Source organism: Takifugu rubripes, chromosome 4, assembly GCF_901000725.2.
Source record: "Takifugu rubripes chromosome 4, fTakRub1.2, whole genome shotgun sequence".
Taxonomy (NCBI): domain Eukaryota; kingdom Metazoa; phylum Chordata; class Actinopteri; order Tetraodontiformes; family Tetraodontidae; genus Takifugu; species Takifugu rubripes.
The window spans coordinates 14286688-14313197 of record NC_042288.1 but is presented as its reverse complement, the minus strand read 5'-3'; the positions used below and the strand labels follow the sequence as shown (position 1 = coordinate 14313197).

The following is a 26510-nucleotide window of genomic DNA, read 5'->3' as shown; positions in this document are numbered from 1 at the left end:
GGCAGCTGACGCCTCACTTCCTGTCGTCATGTACTGTTGACAGCGGTCTCAGAGCGGAGACCTCCGGATTTAAACCTCGCATAAAATTCCTCTCTGGGTCCGTCGAAAGACGAAAGTCGACCGGCTGTTCTCGCAAATGAGGAGCGGCCTGTAGAGCCGAGCAGCCGGAGAGGAGCGATGTTGCCCGGGCTGCTGTTGGTGTTCCTCGGAGGAGGGCTGCCGGGGGTCTGCAGCACCGTCTCAGTAAACAGAGGCGGTTATCCGTCCTTTTCAGACGAAGTACCTTTTAAAATAACTTGGCCGGGACCGGAGTTCACGCTGGTAGGTTCGCTTCTTGTAACCCGTTTTCGGTGTTTTGTTTATGTCAAGCTTAAAGACAGAACTCGGATCACCCCGCAACATTGTCACCCTGGTCACATGACCGATTACGTAGACACACGTACCTTTGCCATCGTATGTGGCATAAAGTCACAGACGTCTGTCTGTTGATTTCAGCCCGCTTCGGGAGCCTTTTACAGCGAAGATGACTTCCTCATAATGACAACAGCAGAGAAGGAGAAGTATAAATGTCTCCTGCCTTCACTAACTACAGGAGACGAGGTAAGCAGGAGGACATGAGAGGGGAACGTCCGGTTAGAACACCGTTAGGACCGGTGGCAAGAACAGATACGGGTCAGTTCAAATGCCTTGACTGCATTCGGTGATGTTCCCTGCTGTGTCGGTCTGTTTTGTGTTAGGATGACGATAGACACTATACTGGGCCCAGTCCGGGCGAACTGCTGGAGCCACTGTTCAAAAGAACCAGCTGTTCCTACAGGGTGAGACTTTGTTTGCCTGCTTGTTGACTGTGTGCAGAATCTCAAATCTCAAATTTCTCGCGCTCCAGATCGAGTCCTACTGGACGTATGAAGTCTGCCACGGGAAACACGTACGACAGTATCACGAGGAGAAGGAAACCGGGCAGGTCCGTGTCGCCGCTTCAGAGTAACAGTGGTTTATGTGTGGGAAATAATTCTTTGCTTTCCCCCAGAAGATCAATCTTCAGGAGTACTTCCTGGGGAACACGGCTCAGAAAAGCCAGTCGACGGAAACGGGTATGCGAGTAGCTTTTAATTGGCGTGTTTGCACACATTTGTGTTTTTATCGTTGTTTAACGGACCGGACACATTTTTTCAGAAAAAGTGGAGGAAGAGGCCAAATCAACAGTGAAGACAGAAGTAAGTATCGTAATAAAACTGCTGTCCTATTTGTCTACTTTGCCATAACTTCCTGTTTTTGCTGGTAACTCAGGTCCCCACAAAGAATATAGAAGGTCAGCTGACTCCTTACTTCTCAGTGGAGCTGGGAAACGGGACCCCGTGCACGCTGATGCAGAACCGGGCTCGCACGACAGCCGTGCTGTACGTCTGCCACCCGGAGGCCAAGCACGAGATCCTGTCCGTGGCTGAGGTCACGACCTGTGAATATGAGGTGGTGGTGTTGACGCCGCTGCTCTGCTCGCACCCAAAATACAGGTGGATCCGCCGGGAACGGTTCCATTTCTGATTAAACCGTGCTCCGTCTGTCCTCCGAAGCTGACGTGCGCTGCGTGTTGCAGGTTCAAGACCTCCCCGGTCCACTCCATCTTCTGCCAGGCTGTGGCGGGCTCCCCCCTCAGGCCTCAGCGTCTCACCCAGCTGGACAAGGAGCGAGAGGAACAGCTGAAACCGCCCTTCAGCTCCACGGCAGAGAACAGAGAGGTGATAAGCGCTCTTCGTCGTGCCCGGGAGGGGACGGAGGGCTCTGGCGACACCTCCGTCATGTTTTTTTTTCCTCACAGGAGGAGGCGCAACCAGTGAAGGAGGAGGCCTCCGCTCACAAACCCGTCACTGTGGCGGGGCAGGCTCAAGTGGCTGTCGGTACCACTCACATCTCTCGACTGACAGACGACCAGCTGATCAAGGAGTTCCTCAGCGGCTCCTACTGTCTGCACGGGGTGAGTGGGCTCAGCTTTAGGGCTTCGATCTCTGAAGAATTTCCCTGACATCGTCTGGTGTTTCAGGGTGTAGGTTGGTGGAAATATGAATTCTGCTATGGGAAGTATGTCCACCAGTATCATGAGGTGAGGCCCCTTCCTTTCTCATCTACGAAGACACCAGATAGAACACTCGGGGTCAGAACTACGCCTGAAAACGACTGTTGTCTGCAGGAAAAAGAGCAGGGAAAGAACATCGTGGTGGTTGGGAGCTGGAACGCCAATGAACACGTCGAATGGGCCAAGAAGAATGTGGCCCGGTCCTACCAGCTCAGAGAGGACGGAGGGCAGAAAGTCAAGTAGGTTGTCCAGGTGTTTGTGCGTGCGAGTGTTTCGCATCAGAATTGATGTTTATCTTCTTTCCCTCTCGCGTTCAGGTTGGTCTCTCACTTTTACGGCCACGGGGACGTGTGTGACCTGACGGGGAAGCCGAGACAAGTTATTGTCAAGCTCAAGTGAGTCCGTTTGACAACGTCACACCGGCTCAGGTTCAGACTCGAAGCCCGCGTAAGACAAAGTGCACAAGGTGGACTGACTGGTCTGGTTTCTCTGTTAGATGTAAAGAGTCCGAGTCTCCACATGCTGTCACTGTCTACATGCTGGAACCTCAAACCTGTCAGTACATCCTGGGGGTGAGTTCACCAGAGGCAGAGTCCATCCCACGCTGTGGTGGAAATGAAAGAAAACATGTCCATCATTGCCTGTTTCTTCCCTCTGGACCAGGTTGAATCTCCCGTCATATGCAGGATTCTCGACACCGCGGACGAACACGGACTTCTGTCGATCTCCGGCTAACTTGAACAAGAGCAACACATGAAGGATCCGGAGAGGAGAGGACGGAACAGACGGAGACGGGCTGCGGTTGGAGACGGGGGACATTTGGTATCACATACAGTTCGGATAGGAAGAGCAGAGACACATCAGAACGAAGGCGGCAATGTGGTTGGACTTCGTGTGTGGAGGAGCACAGCCCTGGGCCGTGTTTTGATGTTCGTATATCACAGCCAAATCAGGCTTAAGGGACTCGGGCAATCGCTTGTTCTGCTCATATTTGTGTTGAACAAATTAATGATCGGGGGTTCTGGAATTATAGAGGGGAATCACAACCAGTGGTTCCTGGGCATGCCTGTGTATGGAGGGGCGTGCGCCATATGCTCCACGGTGACGTTTGCAGATGGGAGAAGGGGCACCTGCACTAAGAATGTGTGGTTTAATAAAATGCAGAATGAGTGTAACTTATGCTTAGTGGGTGCTGTGGAAACCGAGTAACAGTAACAAAAAAAAAAAAAATGACGAGGACGATCTGCAGGGGCTGTCTGTGGTCTGATGCTTTACACTGGGATCCTGGTCGCTGCTAAAACAAACAATGCTGCTGCTTTTACCCAGAATAAAACGCAGTCACGAATCGTCACTTCTGTCCCATTCACAGTTTATTTTAATATCGGCATATGCAGCTTTATCATCATTCAAAATGCAGATATTGTTTGCATACAGGTAGTCATAATCAAATACTATTTGAACAAATACATATTATAGTTGCGGCCTCCTGACGCAAAATAGATACCCCATCTTTTTAATTTAACATTTCTTTGTTGGAAAAGACAAAAAAATAGTTACTTTCAGGGATGTGTAAGGTCATGAAATGGCCACCAGGGGGCGCTGACGCCGTGCATATTAGAGTTTAGACATTATTTATCCAAAAACAACCAGACTTGTGAAATACTTCAACACCTTTTCATATATTTAACAATGAGGTGCCGTCTCGGGCTGAAGCCAGCGTTTGGTGGGCAAGACAACAAAATTACTGGTGAAGTACTGGTGCTTCAAAATCAAATGTGCACTAACACAGCGAAACAGGTGAGAGGAAATGCCCATTCCAATCATTCTAATATTGAGGAATCATCCGGTTATAGATCAACGAATGGCTTCCATCTTGATTCCAAAAGAGTTAAGATCCAGGACTGAAAGGAGCACATCAAATTTCAGGTAGGATTATACAGTATTTACAAAAATACTCTTAATTTTATACACACACACACACACACACATATATACGATCAGCCAAATGAACCAGTGTGTGCAAAAATTACAAGATTTTGGAACTGCAGCTGTTTTGTTTCCATGTGAGTATCAGCCTGTTGATGAAGCCTGTTCAGAAGGCCAAAGGTCTATTTTGTTTTCACACATTTGTCCCAATCAAGGCAGAAATGGATCCCTTCCTTATTTCTTGCAGCAGTGTAAAAAGGGAACACATCCAAAACATTTACAGTGTTGAAAAGGGAGCGAGGTTCACACATTTCTTTTCCTGCAGAAGACGCAGGTACAAATGACGGGCGGCTGCAACAATAACACTCTTCTTCACTCCGGGACTCTTTGGACACCTTCTTTGAGGACAACGCTTGTTTTGGGAACGATAAGACAAATGAGTTTTCAAACACGGGAAGCAGGACTGTTCCGATGCACCTTTGAGCGTAAACTACGGCAGCTGCGGCGATCCGCGGCCCCCCGGCTACACCGAGGGAACGGGGATCTGTTGCACTGAAGAGCTTTCGAAGTCTCTGAGCGTGTCCTGGTGGGTGTGGTAGTGCATCGCCACGTAGGACTTGGCGAAGGCGAACGTCTGAGAGCTGACCGGCTGCAGGCTGGAGGGAGAGCTGGGCCCCGCGGAGGGGCTGCTGTTGTATATGCTGTAGTAGGGCTCGATGCGGGTGTTGATGGGCGTCGAGGTGCTCGGGGGGCAAGGCTTACGCCCAGCCGTCGCCTTCGGACTCACGCCGCAGTCCCTGGAGTTGCTGGGCCCGCAGGCCTGGTCCACCAGCCTCCTCTGGGGCTTCGGCGACAGCACGTACGCCGAGTTGGTCTCGTGGTGGGAGGATTTGTGGCGATTGGCTTCCAGGCCGCCCTTCCCCATGGCGTGCAGGCGCGTTTTGTGCTTGCAGCAGAGGAAGCGCAGCGCCGCCCACTGGACGCAGCACAGCACGCGGCGGCGGAGGCCCGCGCTGTTGCGGGAGTACACGAACGGGTTGACGCCGGACTTGACAAAAATGAGCACAAAGCCGCACAGTTCGAACTGATAATGGGCAAAGCTGCTCTCTGGCGACAGCACGTCTTGTGCTAGCGAAACCCCCATCGGCAGGCAGCAGAGCAGCACCGAGAAGACGATGACGACGCAGGTGAAGACGGCCTTAGAGTCTTTGGCTGTGGCCAGGTTGACCGTGGACACCAGCTGGCAGCAGGTGGCTCCCTGAGCCGCTCCCGGAGCTACGGGCTGGCTGGCGCACGAAGGCGCCTGAGCGTTCTGCAGCTTGTTGTAGGCCTGGTTGCGGTACAGAGGTTGGCCTTGGACGGCGCACTGCATGTTCTCGAAGCCTGCCGCGATGAGAGGCGGCGGGGGTTGAGGGCAGGCGGCGTCCACGGCGATGATGGGGCACTTCCTCACTTGGACGTTCTTTCTGAGGGTGTGTGCGATCATCAGGTAAGAGACGGACACCACGGCGACGCAAAAGGCAAAGTCCGCGAGGTAAACGTACAGCACGACCCTGGCCTGGTCACCTCTCAGGCCAAAGTGAGGCAAGCAGGGTCCGTCTCTGTGAGGGTACGCCCGCATGGTGAGCAGGGCGGCCATGGTGAAGCTGGAGGTCCACAGCAGGGCAGTGAGCGTGAGCGTGCACGGGAACGAGGCCGTCCGGTTGGGCTGCTGCCCCAAAACCATGCGCAGCCTGTGCAGGGCGATGACGGCCACCGTCTCCAGGGACATGATGATGAAGCCCGAGCTGGTCAGATGGAAGGCGAAGCAGAAGCTCTTGGACACGCCGCCCCCCCCGCCCGCATCCAGGAACAGCACCAGCGCGAACATGGGAGCGGTGACGCAGCAGATGAAAAGGTCGCAGAAGGACAGGTTCAGGATCATGAAGTCGAAGTTGGTGCGGAACTTGCGGAACACCGGGTCGAAGAAGGAGAGGAACACCACCAGGTTGCCGTAGGAGCCCAGGCAGAAGATGAAGATGAGGAGGAGGGAGCAGAAGGTCAGCGTGGCGGCGTGGATGGCGGCCCAGCCGCCCGGAGCCTCGGTGCCATTGAAGAGCTGCTGCCTCGGCACATCCACCAGGTCTGACTGGGCAACGGTGGCGTTCATTGTAATCTTACTGATTCACAACGGACGTGAGCGTCAGTGTTGCTGCACCTACAGGGACGGAGCGCATCCTCACCACAGCACCGACTGTCTGTGCCACCGGGGGTCCGTCTGGAGCTGGAAGAGATGAGGCCCGTCAATAAATACCAATAATAAAAACAATGGCGGGCATTTTAAACACACCGCGTTCCAAACGATTATGCAAATTATTACGCACCACAGAGTTTGAGAACATTCTATAGATTACAGAGAGGTGCCCTTATTTGATCGCAGCTTCACAATTCTTGCATCCATTGAACTTGTGAGTTTTTGGAGAGTTTCTGCTTCTGAATCTTTGCAGGACGTCAGAATAGACGCCCAGAGCTGCTGTTGGGATGTGAACGGACTCCCACCCTCACGGATATTTAGCTTCAGGATGCTCCAAATCATGACTCCGCCGCCCTCCAGGGTTCAGGGCACTCATCAGGGAACCAGACGTTGCTGCTTTGTAATGGCATTTTAGCAGCTGCCCTCTTAAACCTTCCTCATTGTCCCTTCATCTGCAGCAACCCACCGGGGCTCTGAATCCACCTCAGATCCTTAAGTTTGGGTGAAATACCCAAGGTTTTCAAACCTTGTGCAAGGCATTCAACTCTTTCACGCTTATCAGCAGCAGAGGTCCCGTTTCATCCCCATATTGCTTGAAAAGGGGGTCTGCTTAAGAATGTGCAACATATTTGGGCTCAACTGGCAAACTAATTATTAAAGGTGTCTGAGCTTGATTCCAGTGATGCTAAGAGCCCTGAGACACACCACCATCCATCCATGTATTTAACGAGCCAACAAGAAAATTTATCTTTGACACTTAAATACAATTTGCATAATAATTTGGAACGCAGTGTATGTATAATACACACACACACACACACACATTAATAAACAAATAACCTTAATTTTGCCATTGGGTTACATATAAGGAGCAGTTTCCACTGAAATAAACCCATATTTGATAAAAAAAATATGTGACGCTTGTAAATGTCTGCGTTTGGCCATTAATGCGCCCATAACACACACACACAGACACACAGACACGTGCATAAATGACCGATCATTTTCATCATGTATCAATATTTAAAGCTCATTATTTCCCCATCTCCGTCACGACCAGACACCATAACCGACCGTCTGTGGTTGATCTTTGTCCGAGCATCAGTCAGATGAGCCCATTTCCATCATCAAGCGCTGACGGTAATTGAACGCACCGCGGCAGCAGCAGAACAAACAAGAAAAAGGTCTTTCAGCATCCAAAGCCAACAGAATATTCGGCAACCTGAGCCGCCCGGATGTCCATTTCAATACTGGACGCGTGTTGGCAGGAGCCCTTTGTAGCATTTCTTCCTCCACATTTCCATCTTATTTCAGGAGCGACGGTCATCCGACGTGCACTGAAAAAATGAGTATGAGGTCACTGCCTACGTGTCTGCGCATGCGCACCAGCGCTTTCACGCAACCACACATTCTGCTGGTAGTTTGGAGAAGTCTGACGGTATACTTCATCTTCAGGCTGCTTTATTTAGCTTACGCCGAGGTTTGAAGGCTCCATTTTGTTCCAAGTATGCAGGGATGGACCTGGAGAGCTCAGACATGCCGCATGTCCATTTTGACCTTCCAAAAGAAGCACTAAATCCATTTTTTTATTACAAATTTATTATCATTCGATAAAGCAAACAGTCTAAAATGATCACTGAAATTTTGGCACTACACTATACATAGGTGAGGTACTAAATGCTCCAACTGAACTGTAAACGGTGTGAAAATGTATCGGACATCGGTGGGACGAGGTCAAGACTGGGAACAGGTGCTTCTGGTTGTGGATTCGCACCCGACATACGAGCAACGATGATGAGGTCCTCACAGCAAACGCATCACAGGTCACAGTGGGGGGGGGGAGCTCGCCCTCTCCCTCTTCTCTGGAGGTGCAGATCACTTCTAAAAGTCATCTAACTCGGCATTCAAATAATCTTTATGACAAAAATAAAACTCATATAGGAGCACTTCAAAAGAAAGAAAAGGAAACAAAAATAAAATACATATGCTTGTGCATATTTGTCACAATTCCATGTCATTTACATACAAGATGCATAATCACAAAGGCCCGCAGACCGATGCGGGTGCAACACGACAGTAAGGAGACGCTGTTCAGTCATCAGCTCGGGGGTTCGTGTCCAACAGCGGACCACTGTGAGATAGTGATGAGTGCGTTCTACACTGGACCACCTGCTGGCTCAGACTTAGGATAGAAAACCTGAGAAATGTCTAGGACGCTGTTTGATGTCTTCAACCCCCCCAAAAAAGAACAACTCTCAGGGAGAGGAACAAACATTCGAGAGGAAAATAAAAACTGTACAGAAATGTTACAAACTGCAGGTGACTCACCCCCGCAATGATTGATCCTTAAATATTAAGTATATTAATAATGTAAAGGAGCTAAATACATAAATCCACTCTTCAGTCCTTCGGGGTGCCGCTCTGGGGTGGGGCTGTCAAACAGAGCTTCCTTCACAATGTGGCGGGCGCCTGTGGGACAGAGGCAGCAGGTTCTGGATGTGCTTGTGTCAGAATGTTCTGGGGCGTTCAGGTGTTTACCAGGTTTCAGGCGTAGTAACAGGGGGAGACCAGCAGGTCGGTCAGCACCAGCAGCTGGTCGTCTGTGAACTGTTGCTTATGCTGCTGCCAGTTGTCGTGGTGCGTCCGCCTGAAGTTGGACAGCGTTTTCTTCACGGTCATCTGGAGACCAGCAGAAGTTACGCCCTGGACCGGTTAAAACCGGCAGAATAAAGGCGAAAGGTGAGCACGCTTACCTCGATGGGCTGCGTGTCGTTCAGGTGAGCACTCAGGTCCATCAACAGCTGGGGCATCCAGGTGGGCACATCGTACGGGCTGGAGAGAATACAAGCGCTCAGGCCCAGAACGCCGGCATGGCGCCGCACCAGGTCTAAAACAGCCAAACAATTCATAAAAATAAGGAGCGATCAATTGTGCAGCTCGCAAGAACTCAGTAGTTTAGCGGCCTACCGGCAGATGGGATCATGTCCACTATAGACCCAAGCTCCCGTTTCCTCTTCTTAGGCAGGCGGGTCTTGCAGAGGGCCTCAAAGTGTGCTTGCATAGGGGGATCCATGGACAGGAAGGTGCACTGGAGGAATCCGCTGAGGGTGGTGGCAGCCATTTCTCTGACCTAATACACAAATCACAAGGTGTGGAAAGTTTCAGGTTAAAAGTCAGGAGTGCACACAGGCTGACGTTCATGATCCTCTGAGGTGCATTCAGCTGTGAACAATGTTCCCTCTAATTTCCCTCCCTGAGCACCCTGAGGAGCACTGTGAGCAACATCAGATGGGTCCGCTGTGGCCACACACCAGTATCAGGCTTGTTCAAAACCTTGGATCACAGCAAGTTACCTGGTTTATTAAAAGAATCAAATGGCAGCAGCACATAAGATGAAAAAGACAAAAATCCTGTTGTTCATGAGATGTGCACTATGTTCTATGTGAGAGTCCTGCTTTAACCATAGGAAGAGTCTGTTGTTAGCTAGCTAACGTGCACGGCGAGTAAAGGCAGGGCACATACGCAAACACTGTCAATGCTGATTGGCTGCGTAGCTTGATTGAACTGTATCGGATTATTGGCTGGGCACCTGTCGCTCATTGAGTTACGAGATGGTACTGAAAACAATATTACTGGTCTAATTAACTATATTGTATCAGTTCTAAAATTAATAATTAATTAATACGTTTCTGTTGAATTTTATTTTGTGCGCTGCATAGATTTTCTTGTGCGCTGAGTATGTGCAAGCAGGGCGCGATTGCGCAAGCGCGCAGCTTAGAGGGAACATTGGTTGTGAATTTATTTTCTGAATTAACTTTTACGAGTCAAAATCTGAATCCGGCTCAGGTTAGTTGAAAAGGCCAAATAAAAATGGCTACTTCCATCCACCCCTTTCTTCCCCTTGTCTCTGCTCCATCCCTCTCATTCTCATCCTCCTTCATTCTGGATGTTATTGCTATAGCAACAGATTACTGCAGCCTGTGGTTTCCATAGCAACAGCTAGAGGACCAGAGGGGGAGGAACAGAGTTGAGAGTCAGGAGGAGAGTGCTGAATCACTACAGCGGAGCAGCAGAAGTGCCAGCTAGCATGAATGAGGGTATTTTAGCCAACAGCCTGGCGAATGTTCTAAACCAGGCTGCTGGGTGTTTGTTCATATCTCAAACGTCTTCCAGCTGATATTTCATGCCAGCCTTGGAAACGGGTGTCATGTTTTAACTAACAACAGAGACGGCTGTTTTACCTCCAGCTGCTCGTCCTCCAGCAGCTGCACCACCAAAGCTCGGACCCCGTCCACGGACTTCTGGTCACTCATGAAGGTGAACAGGTTATAAAACACCATTATTTGGAGGTATGTGAGCACCGTGTACCGAGCGTGCCAGGAGCTGCTTCTGGCAATCTGCAGTGCACAATGAGAGAGCCATCTTCCATCAGTAACAATCTGGTAACATTCTGGATGAGAGCACACTGTTAAGGCTTAATGTAATCAAGCTGCCATGCAATTTCTAAACCTGAATGTTTCTAATGATTCAATATTCAATTTATTAAATTAAATGTATTAACATGTCAAACTGTTAACAGAGTATCAAAACTCGGTTTTCTGATTTCATAAGCCTGAAAGCATGGTGACTGAAACCTTAGATTTCACTGTTTTTACTGGTATTTGGTTGTTAAAGATAGATAAAACCAGCCAAAAAAACATACAAAACATAAAGATAATTTTCCCCATTTTAAGACAACAAGGGATCGGAAGCTGTGGCACAAAGTCACTCTGTCATCACCTAAAAGTCAGTAAGAATTGGAGGTGTTCTGCGATATGAACGATAGTGTATTGACAATGTCAGTGTGCTCACATGCTTGACCAATAACGTGGCGGGGGAGCAGAAATTCTAAAAATGGGTCACCCTTTTGCCCTTACAGAGATGTCACGTGCTGACCACGTTAGCCCTGACATGGCTAATGCCGAGACTTTTTCATTAGAAAGCTTTTACAGGTTATACAATGGGTGCTTCTGTTACACAAGAAGACATAAAAGCTTTGTGGTATCTCACCTCCTGGAGAACACCGAGAACCATTGGGATCTGCTCTGTGTAGAGAAGTTCCTGAGACATCAGAGACAGGCAGGTTTTGGCATCTCTCTTCAGTTCATCGTAGCTGTCGTCGTTCTCAACTGGAGCAATCTGGAAGAGAAGGCAGAGAAATGATTGGTAAGAAATCCGGCCTTGTTTTTGGTCAAAGCATTTTGCTGCAGATGCGTTTCACCTTGAACAGCAGTGGAAGCAAACGTAGTTGATCCGCGACGGGAGTGGAAAAGGAGCGGCCGGCGCTCGCAATCAACCACTTCAGCACTGCACACGTTGGGGAGATAAGGTATTCAGAGCCTCACACACGAGCCAAACGTCATCCCCACGGCTCTGATCACGTGCCAGACCTTTGACGCACCTGTTTTGAAGAGCTTGATCGCTTGCGTCCTCTCGTCCTGCTCTTCCACCTCATTCTCCTCGATCACGTGATTCTGGATCTCCTCGTCGCCCTCTGTGAGGGGTTTGAGCTGCAGCAGAATTCGCTCTGTGAAGTCTGAAATACGCGGCGATGTGGTCGGCTGCGTGTAGGGCAAGTTGACGTCGATCATGAAGATATAGGTGAGCACGCTGTGAAGAAGAACAAATAAGGCTTCAATGGTTTTCTTCTGATTGATTCCAAAAGTGTGAAAAGAACCTCACCTGCCGATTCGTTCCCGCACATTTTTGTAGACCTGTGTGAGTTTGGGCTCTAAATATTGTAGCAACCTGTGAAGGAGCTCTGGAACACGCCACTCCTGCTGGGCTAGACCGCCCTGCAGCACATAAAGGCGGCTGCAAAAGAAGAAAAAATAGGCCCAGCTTTCACGGGTCGCTGCTCACAGGAACACCTGTTTGTGGCAGCTGCCTTTTCTTTTTTCTTTTTTTTTTTACTCACCAGGCATCAACAAAAGAGCCCCCCTCTCCATTGACTGGAGACTCCATCAGCATCTCAAACAGCCAGTGCAGCTTGCGTGGGTCCCGGCTCTCCTGAACAACACAGAGTGACATAGAAACGAGGACGAGTGTTATCAGGTAAACAGCTGAATGGAAAAACGGGAAGGATTGAAAACAGGCTTACACAGGCTGTGGCGATGCAGGTGCCCCAGTCTGCATACGTCTCTATTGTGATGTTGGACAGAGCCGTGCGGAGCAGGGGACACAACAGCTGCCAAAGGCCCTCAACCTGGAGAAAAAAGTGTGGGAATTGTTTAGTCGCACTGTAATCCAGGAGAAAGAAACACAACTTCAGGGTATTTCTCATGTCTGATAGGTTCACACATGCCTTTGAGTAGTCCCAATGCTTGCATCCTCTAATCAGCCCAGAGATGATCTCGGATACACAGCGTTGCTTGCTCTCGTGAGTGTCGGCCACAAGGCGCTCCATGTGAGGTCGCAGCAGAGGAACGAAGGCGTCGGCGAAATTTCGGAACAATCCCTGGAAGGAGGACAGAGAATTTTTTTTTTTTCCCTACTTGAAGCATTTTCTGCATCAGCACACCGACTCCAACAAATCTCACCTTGAACAAACAGAACCTGCGTGGGCTGAATTTGTCTTTGCCTTTGCGGTCTTCGAGAGAAAGAAACTCAATGAACTGATTGATGAACACCGGGTCTGAGAAGTGGTCAAAGATGATTTGCTCCCGCTGTTGCGATAGAAATGTAAAGATGAATTCATGTTTGATGTTGCGCAGCATCACTCGACTGTTGTGACTGGGCACCGACCTCTGTCATTTCCTCTCTGCTCAAGCTCTGTTTGGGCTGCTCCTCCAGGGGTGCATACATCAACAGTTTTCTAAATTGAGGAAAAAATAACAAAGTCAATAAGAACATCACTAGAGGATGTACCATCATGTATTCAAGGACAAATAAAGGAATTAGAAACAAACTCAGAACCTTGGCCAGGAGTAATAGCCCCAATGAGTCTTCTCCACAAACACGCAGCCATCCCAGTCCTGTTGTGTGCGTGGCAAACTGCTGCTGTTATACTGGAGCCACAGGTTGTCTTTACGGTCCCCTGCTACTATCTCACTTTGCTCTTTCACTCCAGCTAGATGAGATACGATTGTTGAGATGAGTGCTGACATTAAAGTGAAAAGGACACTATTATAAATATGTATGCTTCGAGTCACACTTACAGAGCTCAGAGGGGCTAACGGGGACTTTCTTATGTGGTCTTTTTATTTGTTTCATTATTCCTGCCACAGCTGATATTGCCACCTAATGGAGAAAATAGGAGTTTTCCAACATGTCTAGAACCCACCAATAGGCCGTAACTTGTAAATGTACGTGTGTTCACCACACCTTTCGGACATATAGGGAGTCATGGTTGAGACTTTTTACAAAGAAGGTGACGGCGGGAGGTGGGAGTTGGTGGTCATCTCTCAGCAGCAATGACAGGAAGCCAATTGCAATGTGTTCGAACTTCCAAGGCCTTGAAAACAAAGTCGATTTTACAGATAATAATGACTCTCAGATTCAATAAATGAATATCTCACTCCTCAGAATTTGACCCACATGTTCCTGTTGTTAATGCAGTCCAGCAGATCTTCAATAAGCTGCTGGTATTTCCTGTGAAAATATTGAACAGTATTACGATCTGCACCTCCCGCGTCAAACATCGATTTAAACTGTGTGCAAAGTCGCTCAAAAAGATATCATCGTTTTATTGTTGGCGTGAACTTACTGAACAGACTCAGTGTTCTTCTGCTCTTGCTTTTTCAGACCTTCTGCTAATTCATCCTCTGATGGGACAGGATCCAAAGGACAAGGATTTCCACTAACCATAAGCTGTTTTGCAACAGCGCAGCACTCACTGTGGATCTAGTGGGATAAACACTGATATGACTAAAACCAACAAACAAAGCAGTGTCCAGAAATATGGAAGTAATGGAGGAGGTCCAACAAAACCAATTTGCTAAGCTATATAACAAAATAAATGCATAATTTAAATACAGTGTTAAGAAAAATAGAATGTGAAGTGTTCGGCTGAAAGAGTTTACGATATCCATTTTTTTGTAACAATCCCTATTTCATTCTGAAATCTCCAGAAGTGGTTTTCTTACCGAGAAGTCGATACCGATGGTCTCATAGTGGCGGTGGATTTTGTCAGCCAGGTCATCGAAGAGTCTCACAATCGACGGCTTCTCCAGAGACATGGCAGAGCTGAGGCCCGAGCGCACGATGGCAGGCCACGTCACAGCGATGCACTCCCAGTCGTGCAAATTTGCCAGGCACACTCCGATGGGATTACCCAGAAGGCAATACAAGGCACCCTTGAGATAAACAGAGAATTTTTAAGCCTAGGTTTCCTACAATCACAAGCTTTAAAAAAGAATGACCCATGTATGCCAGAGAAAAGAATCCTACTTTGAACTGTTGCTGTGTAACTTTGCTGTTGTCTGGGTTCAAGAACTCAAGGACATGAGGGATCAGATCTCTGCAGCAGAAGTTATAAGTTCCCAGTGCAGAGAACAACACAGTTTGGGCTTTGCTGCGAACCTGAAGGTTAAAGTATAGTTTTAATAATCAGATAATCGTATCTGAGGATGTGCAACCAATATAAAGAACTATCAAAGAACACCCTGTTAAACTCACTTGACTGTAGGTGCTTGTGGAAAGCCTTAAGAGATCTCTCATTAGATCCTGGTGAATGCTCCTGTACTGACAACCCTCCATTGTCAGCTTTCTGAGCTAATGAATAAATCACAAAATGGTGAAATATATGGGGGGGAAAAAAAGATGGAAACACACTTCTCTAAAAAACTCAGCATCTTACCTCATGCTGGAGCATGACTCTGTCGATTAGCAGAGCTCTAATGTGCTGCTTTCTACCATGAAGCTGCAAAGTCAATAGTTCAGATTCATCAGATTTACATGTATAGATTTATAACCAATTACCGGTACACTAATTGATATAATAAATATCTCACTCTGTTTTCCATTGACTTCTTCACAAGGTTGAAGCTCTTCCACCGAGAGTCAAACTCATGTTTGTGAGAACCTTTGAAGTGCAACAGATCACTGATAATCTGGAAGAAATTGCAGATGAATCAATTGGTAGGTGTTAGAAAAATCTATCAACTCTTCCCAAACTGCACATATCCATGACTCATAATTGAATGTTTTAAAGTTTCATACCCACCTTGATAACAGAGAAGAGAGACTTTGTATCATCTTCTGAGTGTTCCAGGATGTAATCTGCAAACGAAAGAAACGAAAAGCTAAAGGAAGACGAACAGCCTATAGAATACAGTATACGTTTCTGCCAAGATGGATGTGACTATAGCTTGTGTTTGGGCAACAAAAGCTGAATTCTTACGCAGCAGCTGCCTCATTACAGTACAGATGGCATCTCTGTAGTTTTCTCTGGACTTATCTGCAGGGAGAGATAAAGGAGAAATATTAACATTTAATTCCATATTGCTTTTCATTTACCTTACTGCCACCAAGTGTTAAACCTACCATATTCCATTCCCGCATAAAGAGTGGTCTCATCCAGATTCACCATGCTATGGACGCTGGAGAAAGAACAAATTCAATGCTACTTCAGTTAAGTATTTTAGACGGGATTCCTTCTTGATCTTAGCATGACTGCAAACATGAAATTCCTGTCCATCATCGGTTGATGCATTTAGTGACTTAACTTATCATTTCAACTGTGTCAAATATTAAATAAGAGACTTCTCTTCATAACTATGACAGATTTCCACTTTAAATTCAACTGCTCACAGTTCAGGGATGGGTTCCCCTTTCAGAGGAGGCATCAGACCCCCAGCTCCTAGGAGACAGTGCTGAACAATGGTCAGGCTTTGTAGGACATCATCTCTGTGAAATACACAATCAACAATTGTCCCATATTAAGACACTGTGAATTGATGAAATCTAAGTCAAATGGAGCAAACAGTGACTTCAGAAATCATCTTAATGTAAAGAAAGAGGAAAACCAAACAAAACGGGTAATCTGTGACTTTTTTGCCTCACCTGCTCATGTCCTGCTCCCCCTGTGCAAATCTCTTAAGGTGCTGAAGTTCAGGCTGAAGGATAATGTCCAGTAAATAAAAAGCAAAGGAAGTTTCTTCAGCACTGGGCACGTGCCACTGAATGTCCAAATTCCACAAGTCACCAGGTCGGCCCCAGTCCTAGTTGATTTGGTAAAGAAAAGAAAAAAACACTTTATTATTTATAGCTGATAGAAAATATAGCACGTTTGATACTTTGTCAGAAAAATTAGCAACATCCAGTAAATGTTATGTAACTAGCCTTTTTTTTTTTAATAGCGCAAACCGGTGTTGGCAAATAGTTACCGTATTCAAATTACTATCCAAGCATCTCTGGCAGAGAAAAGACTTAATGGGATCAAGATACAGGCTAACTAACAGTAGAAGGGAGGAGCAGACGATTAAACAAGGTCAAAGCACTGGAATCTTCCAGATTACTGCGATTGAGCCGTCCTTGCCTTCCTACCATCCATTGCCATTGTTTTTTTGTCAACAAAAATACAAAATATTCCATAAACTTGGAGGGGATAAGTATGTACCATCGTATACTGTATGTGGTAATACCTTGATGGGTAAGTAGTCACTGATCGGTTGGCTGAAGCCTCCTGGAACACTACAGTACTCAGTGGGGTAGATTAGGGCTAAGGAGCGAAGGATGTGGTGCAGCAGGTTGCAGGCTAGCGTGTATCCCTGTTTACACTTCAGATGAAGCGTCAGCTGCAAAATCTGGACCAGGCTTGCACGATACGGCAAGATCTTGTCGCCGTCTACACGGGTTACCTGCAAGAAATACAGTGTAGTTCAACATTAACTGCGCAGAAGAGGTTATAGGGAAACTGAGAAATAAGTCTCAATGACCTCTGACAGCAGTTGGAGATTCCACAGCAACTCTTTGTCAAGTTCCTCTTCATTCAGGACTTCCTCGTCTGTGTAAAAAGAAGAATGTGTCAGGAAAAACCTTCTTTAGAACTTTAAAAGGCCATTTGTTTGACTTACTGATGGCGATTTGGTTTATGGCATTACAACAGTGTGGCACAAACATTTTGAGGGACTCTGCAGGATGACACTGTGAATAGAAATAAGGTTAAACAAAAAACCAACAAACAAGTAAACTACAGAAACTACAAAAAGCCTGTTAAGCAGTGACAAGACTCACCTTGGCTGCAGCTCTGCACATGTCTGCCACCATTCTCCCAGACACTCGTGTCTCAAAGATGTTGGTGGTTGCAAAGTTGAACACCTTCTCCAGGGCCACCTGTTGAAACAATACGACTTAAGAGTGCACAAGGATAAATTGTGTACACAGCAGAGATTAAAGGCACTGAACAGAAACAGGTGAAATGTTAACCTTAAAGATGTCCAGAGAGCATTGTGTGAGGATGGTGCTAAAGGTAGAAGACAGTCCCAGCTCCACCAGACTCTCCAAATGAGTCATTTTCTCTGTTTCCGTTTCCTCTCGGGTTTGCTCCAGTGTGCTGCTGTCGATCAGGGCAAAACACCTGAGAAGATTTTTAAAAATGCATGTATTTAAAAATTAATAATACAGGGCTTTGTCATTCAGTATCAGATTATGTATTTTTCTGACAAAAATGGAGGATTATACAGTTAAAAGGAGGAGAGATGGAGGTAGTTTATGCTGAGAACATATCGAGGAAATGATGGCAAAAACTGGCATCACTGAAGTCAACTGTGACACAGCTTCTGAATAATTAGTCCTCTCTTTTTTAACACTTTTCCACAGATGTCCCTGTGCTTGTATTTGCCAAAAATTGCACAACTACACAAAACAAATGTTCCTAAGAACGCAGTCAGCTACAAACAGATACCTGTCCATGAACTGCAGCACGAAATCTTCAAACTCAGCAGATGCTGAGCACATCTCTCGTTCCACCTAAAGCACACAGGTTATATCATTATCACATTTGTAAATAAGTGATATAAAGGTGTGTTTGTTCACAGCAGTACAGGTGGCTCACCTCAGTCAAATCCGTTCTCTCGTGGAGGATAGACGAGCAGTCCACCAAAGGTACGAGAGTCACAAATGTAGCAATGAACTGGAATGTGATCTGCAGACACAGGAAATGATGTGCATGAGACGTGAAGAACAACCCCATCTAAATATTACAATAAGGATATTATGGGAGCGCACCATGCACTTGCTGAAGTCATTGGGGTCAACACCTGGCAGTGCCCTCATGAGCAAAGGTAGCATATGAGTGGGTCCCTCAGGAAAGCGCTGCCCACCTGACACCAGGCTGCGGGCTACGCCAATCATGCAGCTCAGAGTAGCTGTAAGCTGGTGAGGTTCTGTCAGAGTCTCCAATGCAGGATAGGTCCTGTGGCAGATGAAGAAAAGCGTGTTGTTTGGTTTGACTTGAGGAAAAGTATCAACAGTGCTTCAGAGTCATCAGAGCTCTCCCGTTGAGCATGAACTTACTTCTCTAGCACAGGGGGGATGACTAGTTCGGGTCTCATCAGGGCGAGGTTTTGCAGGGCCTGAGCAGCATCAAGACTGCCCGTCTTGCTGAACATAGCCAGTAGGACCGGCTGCATCATACTCTCCACAAAGTTTGTAATATCTTCCTCTGTAAGCTTGTGACTCTCTGGTATTGGCATTTGCCAAGTGGGCTTCCTGTAACGCTCTCGGTGCAGACGCCGCACCACGCTAGCTGGGAGACGTTGGAGCAACTTCATGAGCTTCATCTAGACATGAGGACAGAGAGACAGATACATGACGAAGGGGTGACACGGGTGGACAGCGTGTGTCCTTGTTTTCTAGACAAATTGAGACGTACGGGGTGTTGTCTAGAGACACACACGTAATAACAGACATACAAACAGACACCAGAACAAAACTTTGTCCACTTGTACATATGGAAGAACTTTCACAAAATAATTTTAGATTCATTCAGGAAGTTTCAACAGCTGAATAAAGACAGAATGATGCAGCTGAGGTTTCCCATTTTTTCAGCTGCAAAACTCTGTTTACATGTAACAAAACTACAGCTGAGTGAAGCAACGTCTGACGAAGCAACACCCGAGACACTGAGATCCCCTTCCAAAAATAAAGGTCTGTCTTACACTGCGCTGCCTGCTTTGGCTCTAGCGCAGGAGACACTTCATGAAACCAGAAAGGCATGTGGCCCAGAGCCCAGAGAGCTTTAATCATATTCCAACCGTCTCCCACACGTGTCCTCCTCTCATTTTTGTTGCTCAACCTGACATAAACCCTGACAGGCAGTGAACATCAGGACAAAAAACCTATCAATTTACTTTTCCTGACACTTCTCAACATGGCATACTATGTTGAAAGAATTAGATTTATAGATGAGTGACCAAATTCAGTTGGATTTCCAAACTCTAACCTGTGACTATTGCTGTTGACAATGATTCTGGCTTTAAATAAGCGCAGGTTGACATGCAGGGAAGTTCATATTAAAGCAAATGTAAACAATGAATGGGTAAAGTTATTCAGATGCTGAGCATTATTCCAAAATCGGCAGGGATTTTCTTGATTTTTCCCTTATATTTTTTAAACTGTAATATTTTTTTTTACAAGAAAAACAAACACTCACCAACCAGCGTCCGTGGTTTGATGGGTGAAAGAAGGATGCGATGCTGTTAAAAAGACCACTCAGCTGTGCTTGTGCTTGCTTTGTGGGGCCTCCCTGATATTGACATAACACGAGTCAGCGCAACTATAAAATGTATTGACAAACAGCAAATAAATCATTAAAAACATAAATAAACTAACCAGAAGGGATGAAACCCACAGCACCACATGGCCGATCTCATAGGCATTGTTGGCATAACGTGGTACGATCATCTGACTTGTTCCCACAGGGAGATTCAAGCTTCTTAATATTCTGGTGAAAATCTAAAACAGTAAAAACAACAGGTCAGCATTTCATTGTGGTTGGGAGTGTGCGATTGTTTATCAGACGCATGCTGGTGTCTTAAGAGAATGAATTTGAAGTCACTCGGGTGAAACATAAACATGATGCAAGTCACTTCGCTTCACTGGCCGAGATCAGAATCAACAATGAAACATGATAGTTTGTTTTTTTTCTGATGCCCAACAGTGGCGCAAAGGTGAAGCCACACATTTGTTTATGCCCTAGATCTCCGAACATAAAATAGGATCTGAAGTGTAACCAATGTGGAGTAAAAGAGTTAACAAACCTGAGGGATGTAGGGGTCCCAGTCGATGTAACCAATGTTGTCATTGGCCAACCGAGCAAAGAGATTTACCAAATGCTGGAAAGACACGTGTAAAAAATATATATTACATCAATTTATTGCTACAGCTAACTGCACTAATGCTAACAACAATAATTACAATATCCAGCTAGACTGCTTGGTGCAAGTAAACATGATTGGTATATGGGGCTTTAGCTCATAACAGTGGACAATGACCATGTAGAACCAATCTTCCTTCAAGTAACTTGAGTATCAAATGATCAAACCAGTAAAGTTTTCCATAAAACAAAGTGGTCGAGCCAACAAATAAAACTACTCACCAGCTCCCAGCTGGGGAGGTTTTGTACAGACGCCCACAGGCTGATCAATTCATCAAACCACAACCTGTCAAATAAACAAACCAGACAATAATTTGGTTAAAAACATATGTAGAACATGTAAAAGACAGGCAAACAGCAAATTATCATTCTAAAAGATTAGGAACGACCGTGAACAAAGGTCACTGAGGGCCGCCTTCATAATCACACCCAATTTTCTGAAAACTCATATGTCTCAGCAGCGTGTTTGGCCTAGTGCCTGCGTGTACCCTCGACACCATCTGGGCAAGCTCCCGATGAGCTGATGTATGCTCATATAGCCTGTGGATCTCCTCCCAGACCTGGATTAGGGCATCCTGGCCAGCTCCTGGCCAGTCTGTGGCTACAGAAATACATAATGCCCCAGAGGTGTTGGATTGAATCCAGGTCAGGGCAAATGGGAGGTCAATCGATGGCATCAATGACTTGATCATCCAGAAAGTCCTGATACACTGCAGCCACACGAGAGAGGGCACTGCCGTGACCCGGGAAGGAACCCAGGGTCAACCGCACCAGCATGTGGTCAGATAACGAAGCACGGGAGCCAAGAGATCTCTCACCCTGGTACCTGACAGTCAAGATATCTTCAGCTAGCACGTGGTGGTCTGAGCTTTTGGTGTTCTTAAGCAAATCTGCACAAGTGCAGGTGAAACTGATGAAGAACGGACAGGCTGATATCCCAGAAGTGTGAATGACTCAAGAGTTACTTTTACCTTCATATTTTTTTTTGGCCAGCATGAGCGGTTTTAATAACTGTAATGATGCTGACAGGTAGAGGATACAGACAACCATTAGCAACATAATCAATGAAATGTTAACATGTAGCAAACTAATTGCTTCTCAACAGGCAGCCAAGTTTGAGGTGTCTTACTTAAAGCCCTTGTGATGCAGCTCTGGGGGCAGAGTTGTGGGCAAAAAGAGCTCAAAGTAGCTGATTGCTCTTTGCATGGTGACATCAAATGGACAGAGGAGTGGTCTCCATTCATTCAGCATCTCCTGAGTGGCAGATTCTGAAAAGTACCTGCAAGCACATAGATTGTTAATAATTATTAATCATTTTATATGAAAGCATTAATATTTGAATAAGGACCATTTGAAATTATAAATATTACAATCAGCAACTTAAGCTGCTACAAAAATAAGAAAGCATATTAGCTTCCCCACAAACACTGACAACCAGACTTATCTAATAGTGTCTGCCTCAATCCCGTGGGTCCCTTGGCCTCCATACTGAGGGATTTTCATGCCTCACTATGCGCTTGTGTAAACACTGCAGGTTATTTTAGGTTACTTAACCCCCCTAGTGATTCTAAATTCACTGCAAGCCTTGAAACACTTATTTCCGACCAAGGAAACATCCTTTCCTTCACAGCTGACTGGGAATCACTCAACCTTCTCACCGATGCAGGAAACTCTCACACAAGACAGATTTAGATGAGATAATAGGATTATCTGTCACGGTGCCTGCCGAGGATAGCTTCACAACCAGAGTGGACACAATCAAGGACTTGCTTATTTAAGCAGGGTTGGGTAATAAAGATACAATTTTTAAAGGGACATATCGGGCTGCTTTCATGCATGTAGTAATGTGCTTTAGGTCGGGAAAAACAAAGGACTGAACACAGCTGAACTCTAAACACACCAGTTTTACAACTCTGAACGGCCAGTTTGACTGCATTTAACTCAAGATCATTACGAACGACTGTGAGCGATGCTCAAATACTCAAAGCTGAAGCACTGAAAAAGTGAGTCTTACATCATATGTCTGCTTTCTTCTAAGAAAATGCAACTAATGTACATTTTTAAAAAGAGTCAGTCACACATGAACGATTAACGATGCACTTACGGTCTGCAGCTTTTCACAAGTGTTTTCAGCACACCCTCCACAGAGCTGAAACAACAACAAAAAAGATAAAGATAAAAATACAAAATTGAGTTAAACACAGCTCATGCTGGTGTGATTCTACTGTGACTTCTACTGCATGCTGACAAAGACTTCTTTACACACCTCCACAGTGAATGAGAACATTAGGGCTCGTGTGTGTGAGGACACTGCAATAACATCACGAGTACTTGTACAGTTACTGAAGCAATAACAGCACTTCAACTGTTTGGATGCTAATAGTTCTGCAATCAGCTTGAATTTAACTTTAGTTTTAGGGTTTGAAGACATGGATATTAGATTTCTAATAATATACGTATTACGTCATAACCATGTTATGGCTAAAATGATCTCTGAAACTGCAGGGACGTGGTCCCATTACAGTACTGGATGGTTTCTATGCTCCCCAATCACAACCCCACCAATTTTCTCACATGCAAGCTCAAGCCATGCCCTGTTGGAAAAACCCCACCAATACCCATTATTCAGCTCCATACATCAAAGATTTTATACCTTACATTTAATTCCCCGACAATAGTTGAACCATGACACAAAAGCGATCTAGTTTCATGTCCCCCCTGTCCTGAGTTTTAGTACTGTGAGTCCCCAGTATGAAGCCAACAACCAGAGGCAAAAAAAAAAAAAAAAAAGTCATGCAACGAAACCTTCGACGCTAACAAGGACGGGGCAAAATGGGTGTCCTGTTACAGAGTCCATCGACTCCCAGAGAAGAGGGACCCCAGTTGCACCGTGTGACCTTTGTAGTGGAGTTCAAGTGAATGCTCATTTTCCAGGAGGACACGTGACAGGAGCTGGCGCTTGTCTGTGACGCTCGACAATGCTGAGCACTAATGTGAGGAGGACTCAATTTTAGAGGAATATTAACGGGAGACCCCCCATGAACAAGTGTGGTGTAGTTCAGTGCTGAATATTTACAATTTCTCATGCTGTATCTGTCCCTTAAGGTGTTCCTGTCAATTTATATATAAAATCCATAATACAATATGGATAAATCTTGGGCCAAACAATGTTGGAGGATCTAGAATCAATGATGGAAAGTAAAAACAACCTTTAGCTGCAGTGCGAAAGTCTCCAATATGAGTGACATGTTAACATTGATCGAGTCTTGATTTCTCCTGTCACAAGCTGCATGTGGGACATCCAGTTTTCCTCTGAACATGCAATGTAATAAAGAAAAGACAGTGCCTCTTACAGAGGGATCATGAAAACACAAATAAAAGTGTCGTCCTTACCACCTGTGAACCAATTTTATCATTACATGTTTAGAGGAGGAACGAGGCCGTGAGGAACTGAATGTGAGAGGAGACAAAAGGATAAAGGACACACTCAGCACACCACACGTAGCCAGTCCATCAAAGATTTAAACAACTTGTGTTTTCAAATTTAGTGTGTGTGGATTTTAAAATGTGAGCTGGAAGTTAAATCAAGCAGCTTTTCATGTGATAAACAGCCAATGTTCCCATAGCACCATAAAAGAGCACCACGCACTGCTCGCTATGACAAGAATGTCGGAATTTTAAGGGTGATATACGGAACATATCGAATAAAAGGTTTCGACCGACGACTGACAGCTTTTCCAGAGCCCTGGCACTACTTTGTGTGATGTAACACTTAAATGCTTTGATATTTCAATGAAAAATATCTAACTTCCTTATTTAATGTTACTGATCTTACGGCACATGCAAAACTTCAGACTGGAGATGAAATGGAGTGGAAAGAAATACACTGAAAAAACATCAAAATCAAATATTAACCCCAAAAAAAATAAACAGCCCTACTTGGGAAACCAGTTAAGGCCCAGATGTTCTGTCTTGGAGAAAAGAATCCTGTCGTTCAGCTCGTACAGGGGTCTCCACTGCAGCTCGAGGTCCTCCCTGGAGAGCAGCTCCTTTTTTCTGTTGGTCAGACAACACATGTGCGGCTTGAACACACACCCGTCACCATCGTGCAACGCGGTGATGCAAAACTATCGCGGATAACGGACACGATGTGTTGTTCGGCCGGGGTTCCGTCTTACTTGAGAAGGTTGATAAGAAGTCGAGCAAGGCCCTGCATCATGCTTATCTCCAGCCTGGGGATGGTCACTAGCTCGTAAAGTAACTTGATGAACAGAACGTGGTCTTCTTTGCTGAACTTCCGCCCGTACAGTCTGATGTACCTATTATTACACATTGAGGAACAACTGTGAGAGTCTGACACAAGCGTGCACAAAGTGAAGTTGGAAAGTTTTAACTAAACACTGGCCCACGCTTTAAAACAAGCCAAATGCAATGTGTCTCTAAATATCCAAACACATATGACAATCTGGGTCATCCCCACAGTCCCGGTTCCATGTTTTCCGAGCCGACAGCGTCTCACTTTCGGTCAGAGCGACGTATTACAGACTGAAATGAATCAAAGTGCAAAGAAAAGATGAGATTAAAAGTGAAACGAGCTGATTTTTGCTGCTGCCAACTTGGTCGACAGACGTGGACGTCGCTTGATAGACATCAAGTGCAGAAAAACTAAGGGTTTTTTTTAAATTTTTATTGGGTTGTCTGGTGGGTCGTCAGCTGACTTCACTGCTTCAAACAGCGGACGTCAGAATGACCTCAAAATAAAGAGGAATCTCAATGATCTACTGTTGAGCAGGGGAGCCACGGTTGCGTTTTAAAGGTTCCACCAAAACCATGTCAAATGAAAGACACTGAGCACTGTTGTTGGGGGGGTTTGGTTTGTTTGCATTTGCTTGGAGGGGGCATAAAGGTCGCAGGAAGACGTTTGAATAATCCAAGTTACGAGACAGTGGAGGGTTTCATAAGTTCTGCAGATAAGCAGCCACTAAGCAGCAGGAATATTTACCACTAAGATCTGCAGCAATCGTAAAGATGAGGTGAGGTGGGCAACATAAATCAAGAGTGACTCACGTGGAAAGTTTCCGTGTCCAAAACAGCACGCCGGGCCATAACTCTCTCAGCTGCACAGCTCGGCTCAAGTTCCCCTTGATTTTGCTCAAAATCTCTCTCGATTCTCCGTCGAGTCTCTCCGCATACGGGAGAAGTTTGTTGTAGACGATGTCTTTCTGCGGAACAAATCCCAGCGTTCCAGCGTCCGTCCTTTTCATATTACAGATGTCCAGATAACGGGATTCCACGTCTTAACGAAAGCTACACAATTTTACTGGTACAATCTCCCAGCGCAAGTCACGCCGCTACCGCCAGGTTAAAATAGCGGTCACCAAAGCTTAGCTAACGTTAGCTTACCCCTCTTCCAATATCAGGGTTGTTATGGCCCGTGCCTAAGTTAGGAGAATCACAAGTTGATGACACGCTAGCTAGCCCCCTGGCTCAAGTTAGGCTTGATTATTTTAACAGAAAACATCACAATTTCAGTGTCATTCTAAAAAAAAACTATTAAGGCTAAAGAAAAACAGCTCCGTCCAAAGAACGCGTCGGGACGGGGATATCTTTTGACGACCGTAATCCCAAACGGTTGACCACTAGCTAACGGTGCAGTTGAAGTGAGCTCTACTACAAACGCACAGTCATGACCGAAGGGCTGTCAACGTCGATTCATCCAACTGCAGGAAGGCTGGCGGCAGACGACACCAGGCTAAATGATGTCGTCACATCCGCTTTCCACACGCAGAACTACATTTCCCAGCATTCTCTTCGCCATTCGTGCTTTTTACAAATGGTTATCCACTTAAACAGGATAACTTGGGATACACTTAATGATTCTTTTGTAGGTCAAAATTACAACAAAATACTAAAAGTTTATT

The 26510-nt window shown here is 46.0% G+C and overlaps 3 protein-coding genes across 6 annotated transcripts; 1 reads left to right on the top strand and 2 right to left on the bottom strand.

Annotated features, from left to right (window-relative positions):
- Window positions 1–3425, top strand: erlec1 (endoplasmic reticulum lectin 1). 2 transcript variants are annotated; one of them, XM_011603436.2, is made up of 14 exons: window positions 1–321; window positions 496–600; window positions 738–818; window positions 887–964; window positions 1034–1094; window positions 1177–1217; window positions 1291–1514; window positions 1598–1739; window positions 1820–1975; window positions 2042–2101; window positions 2189–2313; window positions 2392–2469; window positions 2571–2646; window positions 2738–3425. In XM_011603436.2, the coding sequence occupies exons 1-14, from the start codon at window positions 178–180 to the stop codon at window positions 2807–2809; spliced, it is 1443 nt and encodes a 480-aa protein (XP_011601738.1). In that variant the 5' UTR covers window positions 1–177; the 3' UTR covers window positions 2810–3425. The 2 variants fall into 2 exon arrangements, with proteins under 2 accessions (XP_011601738.1, XP_011601737.1); XM_011603435.2 differs by having other exon boundaries at window positions 1031–1094.
- A 574-nt stretch (window positions 3426–3999) lies between these two features.
- On the bottom strand, window positions 4000–7592 carry gpr75 (G protein-coupled receptor 75). The gene is made up of 2 exons (XM_003964196.3): window positions 7308–7592; window positions 4000–6263 (listed from the first exon to the last, which is right to left on the bottom strand). The coding sequence occupies exon 2, from the start codon at window positions 6147–6149 to the stop codon at window positions 4524–4526; it is 1626 nt and encodes a 541-aa protein (XP_003964245.2). The 5' UTR covers window positions 6150–6263; window positions 7308–7592; the 3' UTR covers window positions 4000–4523.
- Window positions 7593–7814: 222 nt separating this feature from the next.
- LOC101074627 (proteasome activator complex subunit 4B) lies at window positions 7815–26320 on the bottom strand. 3 transcript variants are annotated; one of them, XM_029835350.1, is made up of 48 exons: window positions 25657–26320; window positions 24768–24908; window positions 24529–24645; window positions 23983–24039; window positions 22694–22738; window positions 21719–21868; window positions 20812–20875; window positions 20474–20548; window positions 20046–20168; window positions 19867–19959; window positions 18729–18994; window positions 18441–18627; window positions 18268–18357; window positions 18118–18182; window positions 17640–17790; window positions 17448–17546; window positions 17288–17357; window positions 17150–17217; window positions 16856–17071; window positions 16275–16432; window positions 16023–16118; window positions 15756–15811; window positions 15613–15669; window positions 15436–15491; window positions 15224–15322; window positions 15070–15132; window positions 14889–14984; window positions 14661–14792; window positions 14357–14566; window positions 13978–14114; window positions 13809–13862; window positions 13596–13725; window positions 13430–13511; window positions 13188–13341; window positions 13017–13086; window positions 12812–12937; window positions 12577–12729; window positions 12373–12477; window positions 12190–12281; window positions 11955–12086; window positions 11674–11882; window positions 11494–11579; window positions 11283–11411; window positions 10475–10630; window positions 9201–9363; window positions 8987–9120; window positions 8772–8912; window positions 7815–8702 (listed from the first exon to the last, which is right to left on the bottom strand). In XM_029835350.1, the coding sequence occupies exons 1-47, from the start codon at window positions 25851–25853 to the stop codon at window positions 8778–8780; spliced, it is 5544 nt and encodes a 1847-aa protein (XP_029691210.1). In that variant the 5' UTR covers window positions 25854–26320; the 3' UTR covers window positions 7815–8702; window positions 8772–8777. The 3 variants fall into 3 exon arrangements, with proteins under 3 accessions (XP_029691210.1, XP_003964150.2, XP_029691211.1); XM_003964101.3 differs by lacking the exon at window positions 23983–24039 and having other exon boundaries at window positions 25657–26319; XM_029835351.1 differs by lacking the exons at window positions 23983–24039; window positions 24529–24645; window positions 24768–24908; window positions 25657–26320 and adding an exon at window positions 23799–23967.
- Between the last annotated feature and the right edge of the window lie 190 nt (window positions 26321–26510).